Below are 23,673 nucleotides of genomic sequence, written 5' to 3'. Positions count from 1 at the left end.
CTTTCTCTTTCTTTCTTTCTTTCTCTTTCCTTCCTTCTTTATTTCCTTCCTTCCTCCTTTCTTTCTTTCTTTCTTTCTTTCATTCCTCCATTCTCTCTTTCCATCTTCCTTTACCTCTTTCTTTTCCTTTCTTTCCTTCCTTCCTTGTTTCCTCCTCCTTTCTTTTCTTCTTTTCCGTCGCTTCTTTCTTTCCTTTCTTTACTTTCTATTTCTTTCCTTCTTTTTTTTCAGTCTTCCCTCTTTCTTTTATTCTTTCTCTTTCCTTCCTGTTTTATTCTCTCTTTCCGTCCTTCCTTCTTTTTATTTTTCTTCTTTCCTTCCTCCTTCCTTTTCTTCCTTACTTCTTTCTTTATACGTATCACCATTTTTTAATGAGACTCCACAGTGAGCCGTTTTATGCCAGAAGCTGAAATACGGGGCCGTCCACCTCTGCCTCGGCTGTGCTAAGGCGGCCAGCTGAAAAGGAACTGCTGGTAAGTATACGCGCTGCTGGGAAAGCGAAATTCAAGCGTGCCGTGGAGCCCTTACGCGAATGAGATGAGAAAGAAAGAAATGACAGGGATAGGAATGGTGAAAGAAAAGAAAAGCAAAGAAGTCCTTGCAAGTGTTTCTAACAACGCCCTGCCACCTTTGACAAGCAGCCGAGCCTTTCGGTTCTTGCACCTCACCCCGTCTCTCGGGATCGTTTCTGTTTCCGTTTTCGTCTGCTCTGTGTTTTTTACGTTTTTTTTTTATACATCAAAAGTTACACGGTTTTTCTTCTCTGAACAACCTGCAATGTGCTCGAACCGCCGATTCTGCACATCGAAGCAAGCGTTCCGAATCACCGTTCACAATACGTGCATCATACAGTGGCGCACCCAGGCTCAAAAAAAAAAAAAAAAAAACGCCCTACACGAATAGCTCAGTGTGGCCGGACGGTTTTCGTTACACAAAACGAAACGTGTACACTCCTAGCGGCGAAAACAAACGAAGAAGGGCCCTTTCATCATCATCATTTACTCTACCCTTAAACGCTCCTGTTGGAGCCTTACATAAAGCTGTTGTGGTTTCTTTTTTCTAAAAAAAATAAATGAAAGAAACGAATTAAAATTACGAAAGTAAACCTGTAAATAAATAACAAAAGAACTTCCAAGGCGAAAGTGTCGAAAAGCTCCCTCGCGCACCGCCTCCCGTGCGGATGAGTGAAGTGTCAACAAAATGAAACTCACAGCTGGCGGGGTTGCGGAAAGACAAACACAGGAGCCAGTGGCGCTGGTGTAGCGTGCGGCATAAAGGCAGGGATAAAAACGCACACACTCACACGCACAAACAGCGCAGCCCCCCCCCCCCCCCCCCCCCCCCTTGAAATAAAAAGGCGAAAAGAACATGCGCACCGCGTTTTTCTCGAAGAAAATGACCCCAGTATATCGCATGATTAACAGGAGGAACGTGGGCAGCGGCTTTCAGAGCGGCTGGTGTGTCCATTAAAGCGAGCCTGCGCCTGTGTGTGCTTTCACGCTTAAGCGCCTCGCCGCCACCGTTGGAGCATTAAGCGGCCGGCGAGCTCCTCCGCCGCCGGCTGCTGTTGCTACTGCTGCAATTGCTGCTACTGCCTGGGACCCCCGGCTTAAATCGATTTCCTCTTCGTCGTCGTCGATTTCGGGCCCGAAAAGCAACACGCACGCTCGTCTTAAGAAACAGAGACCCTTCCCTCCCCCTATTCCACCCCTTACGTCGGCTACAAGCACACACATTCACGGCATAGCGCCCTCAGATCCCGGGCGACGTATGTACTCTCGTTCAAGACAGCACCAACTAGAGACACGCACAGACAGACATGCACATACGAACGTACACTGTGCCTCCGTAGAAGCGGTCGTCTTGCCGTTAATCATTCCCTTTGAGCCGGCACGCTGGACGGTCATATAATGTTTGCCCAGGAAGAAAACGCTCTGCCTTTCCACCCTCTCCCCCCCCCCCCCTTCCTACGCCTCTTCCTTGTACCAGCCTTTTTTCGCTTGAATCCCCTTTCTTTCTCGTCGGCTCGTTCGTCCTTACGTTGTTCCTCTCAATGCGAACCACACCGGCGGAGCTAGAAACTCCCCGAAAATAAAAAAAAGACATAAAGGAGCTCATAAAAAGGATCTTCTCCCAGATAAGGCGCCATAAAAGTGAGCGCCCGATCATTCGGAGCGCGATTATATATTATACCCTCGATGTCGGCAAGCGACCGTCCGCTGTGTATACCGTGCCCCGTGTAGCCGGATTATGTCTTCGTCCTTGTCGCCGCGTTCTCTCGGCTTTGTTTTTATTTTTATTTTCTGGACACAGCGGAGGCGGTTGCATACGCTCGAGCGGTTCGACGGTGTCGCCTCAGAACATATGCTCGCTGGACACGCAGCGTGCCTGTGAATGAAGAGGGTTTCGGAAGCGGAGGAATGCTACAAGAAATTATCGGGCGTGGCACTCTATGGTTATAGATGCCCTTGCGCAAAAAAAAAAAAAAATCTGGCATCATCAAACTACAGGGTGACCCGAAGGCAAACTAGGCATGCAGTCGAACCTCGTTATAACGAAATAATGGATATAACGAAGGAACGACGATCCCCTTGGAAGCTCGGTCAACACGGGCTATAACGAAGTAATCGCCGGGCCCCTTCAAATTCGTTGTAATGAGAGAGATATAAAAGACGAAGACGTGCCAGCGCGGTTTAGTGAGAAGAGAATGGAGATCGGTAATCAACGGATGTTCTTGCGTCTAACAGCCTTGACGCCGCCGATAAGATTCGAGATAGGGCCGATGTCCCCGCTTCAAATGTGTTGTCGAGGCAAGCAGCGACCACTTCGAGGTCAAATGGGGACAAAATTAAAAAAAAAAAAGCCGATGTACAAAAGCGAGCACGACGGGAATTCTCCTGGGGCACTCACCTTCTGCTGCGAGCTTCGCGGCGAGGATTAATAAGGTCCAGCACCGGAGAGACTTGACGTCAGTTAGCGGGCTTTCTCAGTATCTCAGGAACCGCGAACTACTACACGACCGTAGTGGTAGCTTCTCGGTCGGTCGGTCGGTCGGTCGGCGGTCTTTGTTCGGATCTCACCGGCGGCAAGTGTTTTTTTCTTCTAATTTCTAATCTATTGTATTTCAGCGATAAAATAACTGTACTATTAATTTCCCAGTGATCAACATCATAAATGAAAAGAAGATAGAAACAGTCCCCATGCTTCTTGGTTTCGGTGACTGTTGCCTTCCTTCATATGCATGCCTGTCTCTCTGTCCATCTGTCTGTCTATCTCTCCGTCCGTCCATCCGTCCGTCTGTCTGTCTAACAAGCTCAACAAACTATACTGCGGTGGACTTCGGCTGGCAGATGACGAAGTGGTACCGACAAAGGTCCAATCGAGCAGCAACCAGCTAAAAAAAACAATGGAATACACCTCGAAATTGCGTACAGATATGACAAGAGGCCTATATGGGACGTGGAGTTGGAAGAAAAACCCGTCCTGCCTTATAAGTACGCTTACGTTGCAAAGGCAGGTTACCTTCCCTTTATTTCCCGCCGACGTATTAGTCTGTTAGTCAAGAGATAAAGAGCAAACAGACATGCGAAGACGTTAAAAGAAAATTTGGGACACAAAAGAAAGAAATAAGAAAGGGGAGGGAAAACTGTAAAACCAACATTGCTACCGAGGAAGACTTGATGCGTCGCTAGGGCCTTTATAAAGCAAAACCTCGTGGAATTTTCCCCTCTTCGTCGATGTGAAGGCTCTGCTTTTCCCGACATTATTAGGTTGGCGGGACTGAAGGGTTCAGTATAAGTACATATATAGTGTACGCTTCGCGAAGAGGGGATGCGAATTGGATGCCGCTAAAAGCTGCCGGTTTCGAATCACTCGAAGGCTAACGTTTGGACGAAGAAGCAGAAGTAGAAGAACGGTATCCTGACTCCGGGCTGACGGAATGCCTGTTCATTATTTATTTTTATTTTTTTTCAGTAAGCTTCAGTTCCCTCTTCTTTCATCTCTCTTTCTCTCTTTCTCTCGGTCGTGGAGAAGGCACGCCCTCAAAGAAACCGGCAAATCCCTCGCCTTACTACAATTAGATTGAGATCGAAAAGGGTTTTGTTCGATTTATTTCCTCTCTTTATCTCGGTAAAGACCTGTTATCTTGATGTTCCTGCGCTGAAAATCCAGCCTCGATCCGGACTCTCACTTTCCATCCTTCACAACTGAGAGGATTCAGGAAGCGTTACGGTTGAAAAACTTGCGTTCGTAAAAAAAAAAAAGCGAATATTTTTTTCCGGAAAAATTCGCTGAATATCGGCTCGCACACGGTGTCGTTAAGCGATGGAGGAATGTTGTGCAAACGTAAGGGGTTGTGCAAAAAATAACAGCCGTCGTCTAGGGTAACAATAGCGCCAGGGCAGGGAGCGTTCGCATGAAATACTTGGCTGCAACATTCATGGAATGCAGAGATTTCAGGAAAGGTAATATGAGAAGCCCATCAGATAACAAGGCAAGGAATTTTGATGAACTCGAACAGCCGAAAGGCGCAGCTGGGCGTACTGTGACAGTTAAAGTCGAGAAAGCAAATTGATTTCTAATCGTTTTCATGCCGGTACAAGGAAATTCTTCAAGCAATCGGAAATATAAAGTCGTGACAGTGAGTTAAAGATGGAGAATTCTTGCAAGAAATCAGGAAATATCGTGCGGGGTAAAGGAAAGCTTGCGATTGCTAAAGAAAGATCTGCCATTGCAGTTTGTAATATAGCGAAATGTTGCGTAAGAGTAATAGCCTGACATTACGAGAGATACTGCCTGTGCGCGGGGATGCAAAATAACACCATCAAAAAAACGTTAGAAATAACTGCGGCGATTCGCATTAGGAGAATGCCAAAGCATTTTTATTTGCGTCACTTTAGACTGTTGGCCTCTCTTTTTACTTCTTCCAGTTTTGTCATCTACCGCTATTTTCACTTCCTCGTACTATATGCACGTCCGAGGTTATTTTGACGTCTAAATGACCTTTTGGTCTCTAATTAATTATTTACTCCATATCAATCAAATTTGGCGTACAGGGACATTTTATCATCCTCTGTTACGCGGCTGCGTTTTTTTTCCAGCAATTTTAACATCTAGTACTGTTTTTACGTACACGCACTATATCGACGTCCGATACTATTTTGACGTCCAAGCGACATTTATGGCTCAAATTAATTAATTAATTACTCCACATCGACCAAATATTGACGAGCATCATCCTCAAATCGTCCTCTATCACACGTAATCATTATTTTTCGCTTAAATCTCGCACGAACGGAGAAATCGCTGCCGACACGTATTGCGTACACCAAATCGTCGACATAGTTAAGTAATGCTTTCGCATTAATAACAAAAAGTGCAATGAAAACTACGTCCAGAGCACCTTATGTCAAGACTATAATGTTGTTAGACATACCTGAGATGCAACTACCATAACACGCGCTAGCTGCTATTGACACCAGCGTCCCAGGCAAGCTTCGATGTTTGCGGCCGTGGAGCGAGTGTAGGCCACAACAGATTAAGTAGTTGCTGACAAGGACGGTTTAGGGATGCTTAACTCCAGCCTTGTCGAATCATGCCTTGCTCGATTAAGATTGTGTGTCTCTCTCTCTCTGACACACACACACACACACACACACACACACACACACACACACACACACACACACACACACACACACACACACACACGCACACACGCACACACGCACACACGCACACGCACACACACACACTAAGATAGAAAACAAGGACTGGTAACGATTCAAAGCAAAGGTGGTATTAAAGGTTCAACGACAGCGGGAATGACGGGACACGCGCTGGCAATCAACTAGAATAATCGCTATTATTACAGTTATTGCAGTTACGCACCCTTTCAGTTACGCTCCAGCATATGCTCACATGCTCAAGAATAGGGCGACAAACACACACATACACCGCATTACCGCGACCTCCCAAAGAAGCCTAATTTTAGCAGCGCCCTCCAGGGAGCCAAATCGGCCACGTCCGTCCACGTGTCGCGAGCGACAACAAATCATCGCCACAAGAGCGCGACGCGCCTCGCAACAAGCCCGATCGCGACGCCAACGCCGCCGGCTTGGACCGACGGTGGGAAGAGGGAGCGGGGCGAGACCCGAAGCCTCTCTCAGAGAATAACAGCCCGGGGCGCTCGGTGCCCGCGCAGCGACAGCGGACCGCGTTCAAACGGTGCCGCGCCAAGGAACCGCGCGTCGCCAACGGCGACCAGGGGCGCCATAGCCGTCGCCGGGCCAACGCCATCTTCCACACGCACCTCTCTCTCTCTCTCCACCGGCACCTCCATCACTCCCCGCATCTTCCGCATCCCGCCGCCTGCCTCCGGAGCCGACCCCTTCTCTTCCATTCCACGTCTTTCCACCCCGTCACACTGCGCGCGCGCGCGCGCATGCCTGCCGCGCCGGCTTCCGTGACGTCATCAGCTTCGCGCTCTCTCTCCTGTCCTCTTCTTTCCGGCTGGAGAAGGCTATACGAGAGAAAGGAGGTGAGAGAGGAGCGAGGCAAGGATGGGGCGCAAAGAGAAAGAAAGAGAACACGGGTCTCTCCGCAGCGGCGCCTTTGAAACCTTCTCTCCGGCTCTTTGTGGGCCCTCTATTCAGTGGAGCGGTCCTGCTGCTACCAAAGCGCATAAAAGAAATTGCAAAATGAAGACGGGGGAAAAGGAAAAGTGGCGGGGTATAAAGAGAGGGCTTCGTGAGAGAGAAGGAAATGCACGCTCTTTGAAGGAGGAGGAGGAGGACGGGGAGGAGGGGAAGAAACGGCTGCTGGTCTGAGCCGCCAGGGAGGACCCAGGGGGCAGCAGCAGCATCAGCAGAAAGCGGCAGCAGGAACGGCGGCGAGCAGCAGCTTTCCTCTTGACTCTCAGCTTGCTTCAAGCCGTGAGGAGCGTGCGCGCGTGCGTGTGCCACGCTCGCTCTAAAGGTGCGCCGAGTGGGGGCTGCAGCGCGACCAACTCTCCTCCTCCTGATCGCCATCCACCCCGAGCTCTCCCGATTGATGCCTTCTTCCCGTTGTGTCGCCAGTGCAGCGAGAGCAGTGTGGTGAGCGAGTTCGAAAGCCCTCACCCCGGTCGTAGCCCTTGGCTTTCAGGCTCGCCCCCTGCTTCGCTCACCCATAGTTCTAAGCTCTCATTCTCTCCTCCACAGTAAAAAGAGACGGAGAGAAAGCAGGAGAAAGAAATCGGCTCCAGCTTCGTCCCCTCCTCTTTCCTTCTCCGTGAGAGAAGCTGTGACGCCGACGACGACTTCGGCGACGCCGGCGCGACGGCAGCGGGCATCGGTAGAGAGAAGCGCAGGAGACCGCCTCTTTTGCTTTGCGCCTCGCCGGCATCCGCCGTGGCCGCCATCATGGTCAGCCGCTCAGCGCAGGGCCACCCCTCGGCAGCGCTGCGGCGAATAGATTCGTTCAACGCCGGATTGTCCTAAAGGTGAACGAGAACCGACCCGGGCCACATCTGCCCCCTCCCGCCATTCGGTCCGCTGCGCTGAACGAGGGAGTACGTGTCTTCATAGACCTGGCAGCGTTGTGAGGACAGTCCAGCAATCTGCTGGACATTCTACGGGCTACTCGGAGACCGCGACGACAGCCGTCCACGCAACTGATACGGACAAACATGTTGACGACGAGATCGGTTCAGCGGGGACGGCCTCCGCGACGGTCGAAGCCGTCCCCGCTCCTTCTGGTAGGCCTAGCGACGACGTCGGTGTTCTTTGCCGCGCTGGTGGACTTCGCAGTGGCGCAGGACCCGCCGCACTACCCGGCGCGCCAGTTTCGGATAACGACGACCACCACGACGACGACGACGACCACGTCGGCGCCGACTTTGCTGGCCGCTGGTGCAGCTGGACTGCGATGTGACTTCGAGGAAGCGTGTGCCTGGACGTGGAACGCTGGATTCGCGCTTGCCACTCCGGCGGGGAACGCGAGTGATTCTACCCAAGCCGCGAGCCGTCCAAAGGGACCGCCCACTGTGCTTCAGGTGTCCTCGCCGGCGGCGGACTCGTCACGAAACGTGTCAGGTATGGCGTCACTGTTTGTCGCCTTTTACTCGAATGCTTTGTGTTTGATTGTAGACAAACACAAAGATTTACGACTGCGGCTTTCTTCACCACACAGTGCTTCGGTTATTTCTTACTTACGAGAGTTTTCCAACGGGGTTTTTCATGAAATTTGTCTGGCAGCATGCTCTTGTCTGTCGCACTTTATTTAAAAAGGTCCGCTGGGGAGAGGACTGCGAAAAAGTAATGAATCTGATCACCCACACAGTCTTGCTTGGTGCGCATCAAAGTGACGATCAACTCATTGTATCAAATGATGGTGGGGGAGCTGGCAGGTTGCCCCATGCTTGTTAAAGCAATCAGCGATGCGAGTTTTTTCAGTGAGGCTTTCTAACGGGCGGCGGCTGTCTCTTAAGGAACAATTACGAAAAAAATAGGTCTTGACACAGCTGTTAATGGCTAGCTACATAGGTTTTCTTCCAGCTGTGTTCTGCTATTCCTAGTGACAACCCACGGTCTTGCAGAGGTGATAACTATTAATACTTATACTCTTAAGAACGCCGACTGTTACGTTGGAGGGAGGTGATTGAGTTTTTTGCTAGTTGCTGGAACAAATAGACGAGTTATACTGCGAATTTTGTTGTCACGGGGTATCGTGTGGTCCTCAATCTGATTGATTACTTCTGACTTCAAAATGGAGGTCGTTTAACGTGGTGGAATCGCGAGTGATAGTCTCATTAACTCGTGGGATGTTAGACACATAGCCACAAGGTATAATTTAAGCGCGAAATTCCACTATGAATACGTATAATTCGTATGCAGCGCCATGCCAGAGGGTTGAAAGAGAGTTATCTCGAAGATAGACAATCAAACAAAAACTTAAAGGCCGCCTAAAGAGTCTCACAGAAAGCATGAAACAAGATGTGTTCTAGCAACAGGTTATCTCATCCGTTGCGGGATATACCGGTTCTCTGCACATCTCCCATTCCTCCCTTTAGTGACGTGATCAGTTGCGCTCTATTCGTTACAAAACTTTCGGCATATGCCTCGATATCAAGACGGCTGGTTTTCATTAGCACAAAAGCACTCCACTGATGAATCTGTCATAGCAGAGCTCTATTCCCGCGCCGCTGAATAGAAATCGCCCACCCGTCTGTCTACTGTGCGAATCCGACTATACAAAAGATGAAAGCCCGCTTTTCTGGGCGTCTAAAGAAGGTGTGGACGGCGAAGGCTCGATACGGGCAAACAAAAAAGCCATCCCCATATCCTGTCACGACATCATTCGCCGTTGTCTTCACGCATTGTCGAGCCGGCATACGCTGAGTCGGCAAGTTTCTCCAGTAGCCTTCTCTCGGAACACGTTCATTTCCGACGAGGCGCGATCAACACCATTCGATCGAGTCGCTCCTGCCGTCTAGCTGACTCGACACAACCTTCGGAAGCCACGGATGATTGGGAGGCAGGCTGACTGGCTGGCTGGCTGTTCGAGTCACCGAAACTAACGATCAAAGAGCACCCTTCTCCTCGACACCGAAGCCAGCGAATACCTTGCCGCGCGGATGCTGGGTTGTCTGTCTCGTTAATTAGCGGCCCGCAAAAACCAGCGCACCTCAATCAACGGTTGCTCCCGGAGATCTTCCAATCCTCCCCCCCCCCCCCCCCCCACCATCCGTGTATATGGATCTGTGAGAGAGAGAGAAAGAAAAAAAAAGACGAACGCACGGCGGGAGCAAATCGATTCTTCGGTTCTATGACAACCACGAGGTCCCCTTTCCATCTCCCGGCTTCTTCTTCCCCTCTATCTTCATTATAAGCGAACGCAGCACCATTTCCCCCGAGGATGTATAGCGTGGCGGCGGAGTTGCCGCGTTTGCGATTGTGAAAACGACTGGAGTTTATAAATCAGACCCCCTTGCCGAGAGTTTCTATGGGATGCGCGTGCGCGATCGGACGACGTAATTCTCGGGTAAAACTTCGATTACCGAACGCAGGGAGGCGGCGTGGCGGGCAGCACGCGACTGAAGTGAGGGAGTACGAGCAGCGCGAAACTGTACGCTTGCTTTGCACTGAGGAGCAAAATTTGCGTTTTTTGTTATTTTTTATCGCCCATTAAGAATCATGATGAAGTGCATTCGTTCGTCTAGAGCAAAACTATCAGAAAAAAAGACAGGGGCACAATAAGTGCATTTCCCTTATATATATATAGCGAGTAATGATCGCGGCTGTATGCTACAGCAAGATGTTCCCTTTAAATATCGATTGCACCTTTACTAAATGTATGCTTGTTCCCTACATCTAGATTCTTCCGAAGGCGGCTTTTACTCTTACTTGTTAAGAAATACAGAGGAAGATTGCTGTCTATATTGCTTTGATTTCTTCAAGACTGCACTGAGTGGCCACAAGCATGTGCTACATACAAACGTACATACTATTACACACAAGCGAACAGCCTTTGTCAAAAGTAACCAGGCTGCGTGGTTTGCTTCTCATTCGTATAACAGAGCCCTTACGGCTTTCCTAAAGATCAAAAGTTATTTGAAGGTGAGAACAGGAGTTCTTCTTACCATACAGAGATTTAGAGCTTGAGGGCTGGCATAATAGCTTTAATATACGACTGAAGGCCGGTTCACATGCAAGCGACTGAGCGATTGAGCGGCGCGTCGCAGCGAAAATTTTCAACTTGTTGAAACCTCGCCGCTCGTCGCAGCGACGACTCAAAACAGGTTTTTCCGCCGCGGCGACAGGATTCGCTAACATTTTCGCTTGCATGTGAAACAGGCTTGAGAAGAAAAACGTGCAGCCTGGTTACTTTTGACAAAGACTGTACGTGCGTACACATACATACATACATACATACATACATACATGCATGCATGCATACATACATACATACGTACGTACTTACGTACGTACACACATACATACATACATACATACATACATACATACATACATACATACATACATACATACATACACACATACACACATACGCACATACACGCATACATACACATACATGCATACATACGTACATACATGCATACGTACATACATACATACATACATACATACATACATACATACATACATACATACATACATACATACATACATACATACATACATACATACATACATACGTACAGTCAGGCCGGAATGAAACGCGAACAGAGCATGTCAAGAAAACAAAAAAAATTTAGGAGTCACTTTGGCGACTAAAGTGGTGCAAGGCGAAAGCCTTAGTACAGCATTCTGTCACGAATGGGGTTGTGAATGATTGAAGTGCTGCCAGCGAATGACGCGTCCATTGGCTGTCTGCGTGTGTTACTGATGTGTGGTTAACATGTTAAGCTTCGCCTGTAAGAGTGGAACGCGACAGCGTCTTGCAACGCTGGCAGGAAGTCCACAGAACGCCATCGCCAATTCGGCTGTACGCCTTGCTGGACGGTAAATTTATTTTTTGAGGAAAGGAAATGTATCTCTCTCGCATATCTGGGTGGACACCTGCACCTCGCCGTAAGGGAAAGGGGGAAGATGGGAGTGAACGAAGACGCCGTATTAGCTAGACGCGCCTTTGTTCATTCCAAACCATTCAGCTGGCATTACGCAGTGGCTAGCGTGCTCGTATCGCACTCCGGAGACCCTGGTTCGATTCCCCAACTCGACCAATTTCGTTCTCGGTTTTATTGATTTATGCGGTCTAACTAGAAAGGTTAATTAGGCTATTTCATATTTTTATTATTGTATTTCTATCCATCGTGTTCTGTCATTCACCTGTCAATTGTTGGAACTGTCTAGGATGTTCGACACAACGTATATGAAACGAGCAACGTCGAACTGAGTGGGGAAGTGCGTGGTGGTGGAGCGAACGCGGCTTCGTACTTATCTGTTTTTTTCAGCAGCGTCTCCTACCGCGGACGCTGTTGTCGCTGCGGCGCGCGTCTTTTATTTTCCTCTTTCTTCTGACCTCTTCATTCTCCTCTATCTTAATTAGGCTAATTGATTAATTAAGCAATTAACTAAACTCAGTCCAACTTAGTTGGAGCATCACTATACGATCCCTTTGATTGGTTGCATGGTTACTAGGCAAAGTAAAATTGGCCCCATTTGAAATTCGCGCACTGTGACGCCACGAGCATTTCGACCAATTGAAAAGCGTGACATTTTCTGTAGACAACTCCTGCTTACAACGACGAGGCATTAAAGGCTTCCGCCTTAAAATATTTTACCTGCCTACTTTCAGCTGAAGTGGACAACTAGCCTGATTCATGTGTCTGGGTAAAGGGCCTACTGAAATGCATAATTGAAAATAGGTTGTAAAGGAATATCTCGCTGCAAAGCAGAAATGTATGACATATGCGTGTTCGCGTTTCATTCCGGCCTGACTGTACATACGTACATACGTACATACATACATACATACATACATACATACATACATACATACATACATACATACATACATACATACATACGCCGCCGCGGTGGCTCAGCGGTTATGGTGCTCGGCTGCTGACCCGAAAGACGCGGGTTCGATCCCGGCCGCGGCGGCTGGAATTTCTTTGGAGGAGAAATTCTAGAGGCCCGTGTACTGTGCGATGTCAGTGCACGTTAAAGAACCCCAGGTGGTCGAAATTTCCGGAGCCCTTCACTACGGCGTCTCTCATAGCCTTAGTCGCTTTGGGACGTTAAACCCCATAAACCAAACCAAACCACCAAACCATACATACATACATACATACATACATACATACATACATACATACATACATACATACATACATACATACATACATACATACATACATACATACATACATACGTACATACGCACATACATACATACATACATACATACATACATACATACATACATACATACATACATACATACATACATACATACATACATACATACATACATACATACATAAATGCGTTCAGTGTTAGTGCGTCACGCGAGTCTGATTTCCCACAGGGTTCGATGGGCTAACGGTGCATCTAAGCGCCGCTTTGCAACGAAGCCACTCTCCCTGAACACTGGGCCCGAGGGGAGCGGTAATTGCGGAAAAGTGCAGTCAGCTTAACGAGCGAAAACTTCTGGTGCCTCTGGTCAGAGCGTAGATACTTAACCTGGGCCAGACTCCCCCGCAATTAGTTGCCAGTCACCTGCGTGGGGAGCCTGGCAGCCTCCGTAATTAATTTCGCAGTTAAGTAACCACTGCCTGTACTTTGAGCTCAGAGTTAAGCTCTCGCTTGATTGACTGGCAGTGTATAAGAAAGCCGGCCTATCATAATCACTACTTATTTATTTATTATACCCTCAGGACCCTAAGTCATTATTACTATTACTCTTATCACTGGCCGCCCATCAGCACGAAGTGATTGATTTTTTGTTCTTTTTGTCTCTCGGTATCTTCATTCGCCTTGCTAAGCTTAACCAAGTATTATGCTCGTGAACCCTCACTGCCTTTCCTTATTCCCCTCTGTTCTCTCCAGGACTTCTGATCTTTAGAACATAGACTGACGATCTTGTTTCGTGGTTGTTTTAAACATGAACGCACTGAACAGGAATCCAATGCTCGGTCGATAGAATGACTTGTAAAGCTGTAAGCGGAGATCACTGCTTTGAAAAATATTGGTCCTAGCTCACAATGGTGACCAACTAGCTGTACCTCTTCTAACGCGTGCCGCCAGTAACTAAATACTGACGTGTAGGAAATATGAACACCGCTAATATGAACACCCGTTATGCTCCCCTCTAAGCGCATGAACACATGTCACGCACTTCAAGCGTATGGACATCTATTTTATTCCCCTTTAAGCGTACAAACAGCTGATATATTCCACTTCAAGTGTTTGAACATTTCTCATGCTGCCCTTAAAGAGTACGAACACCTGTCAGGCTCCTTTTCAAGTGCGCGAACACTTGTCATGTTCCCCTTAAAGCATACAAACACATGCCATGCTTCGCTTCAAGCGCATGAACACCTGTCATGCTCCTCTTCAAGCCTACAAACATCGGTAGTGCTCCCCTTCAAATTTACAAACACCTGTCATGCTCCCCTTCAAGGGTACAAACACCTGTCATGCTTTCATTCAAGCGTATGAACAACTGTCACGCTCCTCTTCAAGCTTTGCAACTCCAGTCATGCTCACCTTCAACCGCATGAACACCTGTCATGCTCGACTTCAGCGTACGAGCACCTGTCATGCTCCCCTTCAAGCGTATGAACGCCTGTCATGCTCCTCTTTAACCTTTACAGCTCCAGTCATGCTTCCCTTCAAGCGCATGAACACCTGTTATGCTCCCCTTCAAGCGTATGCACACCTGTCATGCTCCTCTTCAAGCTTTCCAATTCCAGTCATGCTCCCCTTCAAGCTTATGAACACCTGTCATGCCTCACTTCAGTGTACGAGCACCTGTCTGCACCCCTTCAAGCGTATGAACACCTGTCATGCTCATTTTCAAGCGTGAGCACATATGCAATTTCCGAGCTTGAACATAACTGAACCAACATATAACTACGAAGATCTACGACTCGCCCGGCATGCCGCAATTCACAATTCGCATGCATAATATTCTTCCAGCGGCTTAGCTTTATGTCATGTCTGAACGATCAAAGCCCGGTTGGCGGCCCTAGATGTGTAGAAAAGGTTATACTTAAGAGGAAGATGCGAAAGAAGGAAAGCTCAGCTTTTCCGTCTGCAGTCTAGAGCTATAAGAACGTCTCAGTTGCTAAAACCTAGCTGGTAGCGTTTTGACTTCTTAGACTCAATCCGTGCTGACTAGGAAAGGAAAGCGAAACATTCATCGACAGTTTTTGATGTTGACTAAGCGGGAAGAACTTTTTATTGAGGTTAGGTTAGGTTAGGTTTATGGGGTTTAACGTCCCAAAGCGACTAAGGCTATGAGAGACGCCGTAGTGGAGGGCTCCGTAAATTTAGACCACCTGGGGTTCTTTAACGTGCACTGACATCGCACGCAACACGGGCCTCTAGAATTTCTCCTCCAAAGAAATTCTAGCCGCCGCGGCCGGGATCGAACCCGCGTCTTTTGGGTCAGCAGCCGAGCACCATAGCCGCTGAGCCACCGCGGCGGCGAACTTTTTATTGAGTATTTGGAATTGTACCGCTTGTGAATTCCGGTAAATTGGTGTTGCCGTTCACATCTTTACTTGGTGCCACCACTGATAGAGTATATAACTTAGAGTAGAGAAAGACTGCTAAAAGTTCACCTCCAAAATGACGGATGCATGAGATACTTGCCCCTAGTGTTCTCGAAGACTCTAACCTCGACAGAGCTATAGGTGGCAGCAACTATGGGTACGTGAATTGAATTGACTCATCGTGACGCTCTACTAACAAATCCGAGAATGTTGTTGTTAGTGGCTGTTTATTAATAAAAATAAAAATGTAAGGAAAAGATTTTGCTGGCCGCGGCATCTGCCATTGAAATCCGAAGCACCTGAGCTGCGGCTGGCAAGAATAAAAGGATAGGGAGAGGGAAAGAAAGGGCGGAACGGTAGTAAGAAAGGATATGGGTAGGGCTGCAATATACACTATGTACAAATACAGGAACAAGAATAGCACCCGAAGAAACTTGCGATTCGGTGTTGCTCAAAGCGTTGACTCAACGAATACAAAAAAAAAAGGGGGCGGGGGGGAAGGAGGAGGAATCTGATATTTCCTCGCCGCTGCTTCAAACCTCCTCGGATGAGTTGTAAATTCAAATGAGCAAGCAGGTATAGGTTGTCTCTGGCATCGCAGCAAGCGACGACGCGTCGTGAATATATATGAACGATTTCCATATGCACACACGTCGAGAAGCCACAAGTGGCTGGAGTCAAGCCGTTTCGATTATCGGCTCCCTATACTCTCGATCGATATTCTATGGCCTGGGGTGCGAAATGCCATCGCGGCTTTCACCGATCGCTGTTTACCTGAGCGGCCGCGGGTTCAATAAGTCGTTTGTATATACACGCGATATGAACCCATGTTCTTTCGGGATATTTGCATACCGGCTTTCGTGTGTTTCGGCGGGTGGACCGTACGTGTATAGGCACCGGTAATCCATGAAACATTTCGAATATTTCAACATTCTGCGATCAGTTTTGCACCAACAGCAGTATATGACACGTCTGGTGAAATCACAGCGTTGGTGTCGTCTTCCGCGCCCCCCCCCCCCCCCCCCCCTTTAACACCTGCTCACCTCACACTTCTCGCGCGAGCATCGCCACTGGTTGCTGCATGCCAGTACTCCAGCACAATCGGTAAAATGAATTCACTATGTACATCCCTATAAACACAGAAAATTAGATGGGCGGATGAGATTAAGAAATTTGCGGGAATATGGTGGCCGCGGCTGCCGAAGGACAGGGTAAATTGGAGAGACATGGGAGAGGCCTTTGCCCTGCAGTGGGCGTAGCCAGGCTGATGATGATGATGATGATGATATTAACTTGTAGCAACAACAGAATTTTCTGTAGTACTACGCAGTCCTTTGTCGTACCGACTGAACTCGAGAGCAATGCTACACTATAAACAAAAGTACTCCTATATGGGAGTAAAAGAAGTAAGCTATCTTCTAGCGCATTCGCTTTTATAAAAAGGAGTGCTCTAGGAGACAACTTACTCCCTATTTACGCCTTTCCGTTTAAAGTGTCTGAAAACTCTGCCGTTATGACAGTACGACAGAACATTTTGTCGTATTCTGAACACGATTCTGTCGTTTTTTTTTTTTTTTGCCTGAGTAGATCTTACTCGCGGCACTAATGCGAGTGTAATGACATGAACGTAACACACATCTAATACTCTGTTTACAGGTATGAAAACTCCCACTGGCATTGTCATTTCGCACCACCACAGCAGCAGATATTGAAATTGACACCACCACGAATGACCACGTCCGGTGAACTTTTTTGTTTCATTGCAGGAAAGCCTTTTAGGGTTCGTACTCCATATTTTCTCCTAATTACGGGGCCAGATTTTGTGGCAACACTTTTCAGTTCGCACTGCAAACCTCATTCCCCGCCTTTAAAAAAAAAACAACAAAAAATGACAGAATAGAGCCTAAAATGCGACGAAGTGTTTTGTCCTTATGTCCTAACGACAGATTTTCCTGTGGTATTGTAGTAGTTATCTGTGGTACACTGCTGTAGTTCTGCAGCTACAAGGAACCACAGAGTGGCATAGAAAATTTTGTTACTACATAATCTTCTGTTACCACAAGTTATTGGCCAGAAATACTACAAAAAATCAGTTGTAAGGAGAGAAAATGTTCTGTTGTATTTTTCGACAGGGCTGGATAAGGAAACAGATACACGCACAGGCGAAATGCGGTAAATACTATCCATGCTCTCCACGTCCTGTCTTCTTGATATATCTCCGGAAGCGTTTTCGTTAGATTCCGAAATTTTTGTCTATACCTCTTTAACGACCTCCCCTCCCCCCCCTCCCCTTCTCTGTTTCGTGGACTATGACGCATTGGCGAGGTCGTGAAAAAATAGGAGAGAGCGGGAAATAAATGCAAATTAAGAAATGGGGGTTCTTTCGACAACTCAAGCAACAGAGAATGAAAACCAAAGCGAAAGAAAAAGAATATCAGAAGAAGAGTGCTTCCAGACCTTTTAATCCTCTTTTACGTTGAAGGAAAAGGCCTTCGAAAACTGCCATAGCACCCTTCGTCATTCCCTTTCCTTCATCCGCTCGAAAGTTCAGTCCCATGCCCACGCATGACAGACTTGAATCTTCATCAGCTCCACATCTCCATTACGGGTTGAGATTGAGTTTGTACTGGTAAGATTAGCCTTTCAATAATGTTAGCATTTACGCCACCGTAGCGACGGATTAGATAATAAGGGTATGGTGCCCTTAAGGGTATGACGCGATAGCTTAAGTGGGTTAACACCCGTACACGTGGAATTGGTCATTCCCGACTTGACATTCATGGATCCCTGGGAGTGCTCATACCACTCCTGATGCAGTGGTGCAGCGGTTAAGCTATATGTCCCTGCGATGGGAGGTGCTGCCACCTGTGGGGCTTGTGCGACTCAGGGGGCTCCTCCCGGACAACTTCTCGCTACCAGACATTAATCTCCTGCATAAAAATCTTCTAAAGACTTCTTATAGACTCTATTTCCCTCTAATAGATATTTCTTTTTGTCTATTCATAGCCTACAGACTGTCTATAGAGACAACTATATTAAAAGGGTACGGCCATAAATCTATAGATTGTCTTTAGACTGTATATAGCATTTGTATTGCCTATAGACTGTTCTGTAGGATTTGTCTATAGAAAGTCTACAGACTTTATAGACAGAAGTCTATGGACAGTCTATAGAGTGTTTAAGAAATTTTTGTAAGGGCTAACTGTCACCTGCCACGGCGGTCAGTTTGCTTACAATCCGGCGGGCAGGCTGTGATGACGTCACAAGGTCACGTGACCAAGGTGGCCCATTTGGGTTGCTTCTCCGGGGACTTTTCGCTCACAACGCCAACGACGACGAAGATGACGGATCTTGTTCACATCCGACGCCGTGGGTATGTGCCATTAAGCCTGAGGACATCATCATCATCATCATCATAAACGGGAGCATTAACGCTATCGCATTAAAATAAGTGCATACAAGCGTCTGTGGCACTGTTCATTTCTGGGATCTACCCAAGAATGCAAGCAACAACGCGAAAGGCAGGCGCCTGCTGCACGATGTCATCATCATCATCATCGTCAGCCTGACAAGTGATGATGATAAGGATGATGTACGATGACAGCAAACGTTAAATATCCCCAGGTGATCGAAATTATTCCGAAGCCCTCCGCTACGGCTCCTCTCTTTTTAAGGCGAAAGCCTTTAATGGCTCATACGGTCGTCCGTTAACAAAGCGTGTCACACGCGTTTAACTCGGGAACTAAAAACGATAGAAGGAAACCAATGGTAGCTTCAGATAGAGGAGGAAAAAATGAACCAAGAAGATAAGTTACATGACTGCAGAGTAATTAGTTAGCTAATTATAGGCAAATATGACAAAATTCCATCAAAATAGCGCGGACATTGATATAGCCATGGGAACGGTGTGACGACACATCCACCAGAAATCACGGCTTAGTGAAAATTGTCACAGAATGGTCAGAGAAACGTCAGATTTATGTCAAATTAGATGGAAAAAATGTGTAATTAAGCGTAATTGACGCTTAAGATCTCCGACAGATGTATAATTTGGGTATTGATATAGCCACGGGAACGGTGTGACGTCACATCCACCGAAAGTCGTCACGGCATATTAAGGCGGAAGCCTTTAATGCCTCATCGTTGTAAGCAGGAGTTGTCGACAGAAAGGTCACGCTTTTCAATTGGTCGAAACGGTCGAGGCGTCACAGTGCGCGAATTTCAAACGGGGCCAATTGTACTTTGGCTAGTAACCATGCAACCAATTAAAGGGATCGTATAGTGATACTCCAAGTAAGTGGGACTGAGTTTAGTTAATTGATTAATTACCCAATTAGCCTAATTAACCCTTCTAGTCAGGCCAGATAAATAAACAAAACCGAGTAGGAAATTGGTCGAGTTCGGGAATCGAACCCCGGTCTCCGGAGGAGGAGGAGGAGGAGGAGAAAAGCATTTATTTTGTAATGTACAGAGAGGTGCTCGGGGAGAGGCCCCTAATGGGTCTCACCCCTTACAATACTAGTCGGAGTCCCTCATTCCGGGATCCCGTTGGTCGAGACCGCTACACAAGTCCGCCGAACCAGGGCCTGTTGGGTCGATAGTTCCTGGCAGCTGAGCAGGGCCGCCTCCCAGTCCTCTCGGGTAGGGGAAGGGGTGATTGGGGGGAGAGAAGGATTTTTTCTGCATGCCCAAACCATGTGGAAGGTGTCGGCCACCTCCCACAGAATGAGCAGCGGCCGTCAAAAGAAGGATTAAAGTGCTTGAGAACCGCCGGGCACAGCAGGGTGTTTGTAAAGAGCCTGAGGAGAATTCGTTCGCCAGCTTTACCCAGTCCATTCATAGGAACTGGGTATCGCCGGTGTTCGACACGATAGTGCTCAGTAATTTCTTTAAAAGAAAGGAGAGGGCTGTGGTCTGGGTTAAGCTCCTCCCAAGGGACGCCTGGTGCCCGGTGAGTGAGTGCGCGGGCTACCTCATGGGCGGCTTCGTTACCTGGCATGCCTTGGTGGCCGGGGACCCATATGATTGATCGATGAGTTGGATCGCCGTCGCGAGTACTGCGGTGTAAGATTTCTTGAGCGAGTGGAGTGATCCAACCGAACTCAAAGTTACGATAGGCTCCGCGAGAGTCTGTGAGGATGAATTTAGAGTCGGGATGGGAGGCTGCGAGGGCGATCGCCACCTCCTCCGCATGCGTTGAGTTGGGCGCTCTGAACGAGAGTCCGTCCACCTGTTTTCCCTCGTGTACGACTGCAGCCGTGTGCCATTCCCCCCTGGAGCGGTATGGGCCTGCAATGTCGACGTAGAAGACGTGTTTCTTTGAGCCATAGTGGCGGTGCAGGGCATTCGCCCGCGCCTGGCGCCGGCCATTATGGTCCTCCTTGTTCATCTTAGTCGGAAGGGGTCGAACGTAGAGGGCGCTTCTCCACAGTTCTGGCACTCGAACCCGTTCCATGGTATGGTGATCATGTCTGATATGTAACCGGTCCAAGAGGCGGCGACCGGACACGGTCTGGGCGAGACGCGTGTATTGGTTAACGAGATGCGCCTCGCGGAGTTCTCGATAGGTGTTCACCACCCCCAACGCGAGGAGTCGCGCGTTGGAAGTGGATATCGGGAGGTCGAGGGCTCTCTTGAAAATTTTGCGGAGTACAATCTCCAAGTTATCTTCGTCATGTTTCCGTAAGCGGAGGTAAGGAGTCGAGTACAGTACTCGACTTGTTACGAAGGCATGCGCGAGCCGCATCGCATCCTTACTTCGCAACCCTCCTCGCTTGTTGGAAACGCGGCGAACCATTCGGCCCACCTGGTCGCCGACTTTGCGGAGTTTGGCAAGAGTTGTGTCTGCCTTACGATGTTGATTAATGAAGAGACCGAGTATTCGTAGCTCCTTCGCTTCACGGATGGGGCCGCTTGCGAGAGAAAGCTGAACGGAGATTTTGCATTTCGGAGAAGATCGAATATGCACAAATTCAGACTTGGACGGGGAGCACTGGAGGCCGCAGTACGTGGCATAGTGGTCAACTATGCTCGCCGCTGCTTGCAGGCATTCCTCCATCTCTCCTATGTTTCCCGTAGTGGCCCAGATGGTGATGTCATCGGCGTACAGCGCATGCTGAACACCGCCGACAGCCGCCAGCTGTGCCGGGAGGTACATCATAGCAATGTTAAAGAGAAGCGGGGACAACACAGCGCCTTGTGGTGTGCCCCGCGTTCCCATCTCAAACGGGCCGTACTCGGTCTCTTGTATACGTATATAGGCTAAGCGGTCTGTTAAGAAATCTTTGATGTAATTGAATGTACGAGGACCTCAGTTGATCTCGCTAAGGTGCTTTAGTATGACGCCGTGTTTAACATTGTCAAACGCACCCTTGAGATCGAGTGCTAGGTCTCCGGAGTGCGAAACGAGCATGCTAACCATGCCAGCTCGATGGTTTGGAATGAACAAAGGCGCAGTCTAGTGAATACGGTGTCTTCCTTCACTCCTATCCTCCTCCCTTCCCTTACGGCGAGGTTCAGGTGTCCACCGAAATATGCGACACAGATACATTTCCTTTCCTCAAAAACTAATTTACCGACAAGCAAGACGTAGAGCCGAACGGGTGATGGCGTTCTGTGGACTCCCTGGCAGCTTGCAAGAAGCTATCGCATTCCACTCAGAGGCAAAGCTTAACATTTTAACCACACATCAGTGACACTAGCAGCAACATCGCGCTTATGGCTTTCGCCTCTCCGCACTTTAGGTCAACAAAGCGCCCCCCTGAATTTTTGTCCTCGGCTTTCGCCTCTCAACACTTTAGTTGCCAAAGTGTCCTCGCAATTTTTGTTCTTTCATTTCATCCTTTATACTTTCTCTTATGGCGTGGATGAGGTGCCCACCGATAAGCCAGACATTTACTGCGCGCTCTTCTTTCCTCAGAACCAATTATGAAAGAGTTAACGGCCGCTGTCACAGTCTGAGGCTCAGTTCAGTACCCTGAGAGAGCTGTAATGACGGACGGAATACTTCCTCTTAATTCTGCGTCTCCTACGCGGATAGACAATGTCTTGCAGAGAACCGTGTGGCATCTCTGCCCTCTTTAGAGAATGAAGTAAGACCCGCCTCTCCGCGTGATCTGGGCAACAAATTAGATAAAGGTTTTGACCTCCACAAACACCACATTACGAAAACAGCGGAGACAGTGTCACGCACGTATCTTACACCCACACCTCAGTACGAGCAGAACCCTTAGTATAATGGTTTGGTTTGATTTGTGGAGGTCTAACGTCCCAAAGCGACTCAGGCTATGACGGACGCCGAAGTATGTGTAACCTGCACTGACATCACACAATAAACGGGTCTCTAGCATTTTGCCTCCGTCAAAATGCGACCCCCCGCTGCGGGGATCGTGTGTCTATCGTTTCTTCGTGTGTCCGTGTTTCTTCGCGCAGTTTCTTCCTTTAAGTCCCATGTATCCCGGGCTTTACTCCGCTGGCCGATCGTAACAGTAAGCGAAGTTAGCTTTTTAATGTTTCACTATCTTGAACATGCGAGGTATCAAAACTCTAGAGCTTATCATTTTTTTTCTTATAATAAGCTTCTTATTTATAGGTGTACAAGGAAAGTTTCAACGACGAGCATGCCAGGTATCAAAACTCTAAAGCTTATCATTTTTTTTTTCTCATGATAAGCTTCTTATTTATAGGTGTACAAGGAAAGTTTCAACAACGAACATGCCAGGTATCAAAACTCTAAAGCTTATCATTTTTTTTCTCATGATAGGCTTCTTATTTATAGGTGTACAAGGAAAGTTTCAACAACGAACTACTTTCTCGTCCTGGAGGAATTCTGTGCGGTGGTCCTGAATGTGGACGGAGCTTTACTGCAGACATATGTCGTTTCCGACTATAGTACCCCCGCTGATATCACTGCTACCACTGTTATCGCTACTACTGCATGTAAACCAACATGAAGCCTCTGGTTCGTCTGCCATCGCTGTAAAATAAACATTAGTCCACAATCGTGAATCCTTCTGACGGCTCGACAGAGACACAAAAGCCAATTCGGAGACACCGTGGAGAGAAAGAGGCTTCTTTTCACGGCAGCTGCGCTCCGCGCAACGTCTTTTCGTTCGCCCCTCGGATCGATCGTCTTTCCTCCCACACACGTGCGCTTCAGGCAGGGCCGCTCTCCGAATCCCGATCCACCCGTGTGAAGGCGCACGCGGTCGCGAGGTTCTTCGGAACGGGCCAATCCGTGGGCGCCGCTTGTAGGAGGAACAGAGATATCACGGCTCTGTGCTTACAACTCCACAGAGCTGCATGCCAGAGCTTATAACGCGACGTCTTAGAGAGGATCCGCCACTGAGCAGGCTTATGTATACAACTCCTCCGAACGCGCGGTGGCGTAAAAAAAGACGGCGTCGCAGGCTTCGCACGAACGGCTGGCATTTCGAGATGCGAGC

The 23,673-nt window shown here is 48.2% G+C and overlaps 1 protein-coding gene across 1 annotated transcript in view; it reads left to right on the top strand.

The window, feature by feature from the left end:
- The first annotated feature begins 6,886 nt into the window (after window positions 1–6,886).
- The window catches only part of Alk (Anaplastic lymphoma kinase), a 120,522-nt gene continuing 103,735 nt past the window's right edge, over window positions 6,887–23,673 (top strand). Inside the window, exon 1 of the mRNA XM_089556813.1 lies at window positions 6,887–8,075. Coding sequence (XP_089412939.1) covers window positions 7,670–8,075 — 406 coding nt within the window. The 5' untranslated portion in view covers window positions 6,887–7,669. The remainder of the gene's footprint in view (window positions 8,076–23,673) is intronic.

This window comes from Amblyomma mixtum, chromosome 8 (genome assembly GCF_055824585.1).
Source record: "Amblyomma mixtum isolate Tamu chromosome 8, ASM5582458v1, whole genome shotgun sequence".
Classification (NCBI taxonomy): domain Eukaryota; kingdom Metazoa; phylum Arthropoda; class Arachnida; order Ixodida; family Ixodidae; genus Amblyomma; species Amblyomma mixtum.
Note: the sequence above shows the minus strand (reverse complement) of the source record. Positions and strands in the feature narration are given on the sequence as shown.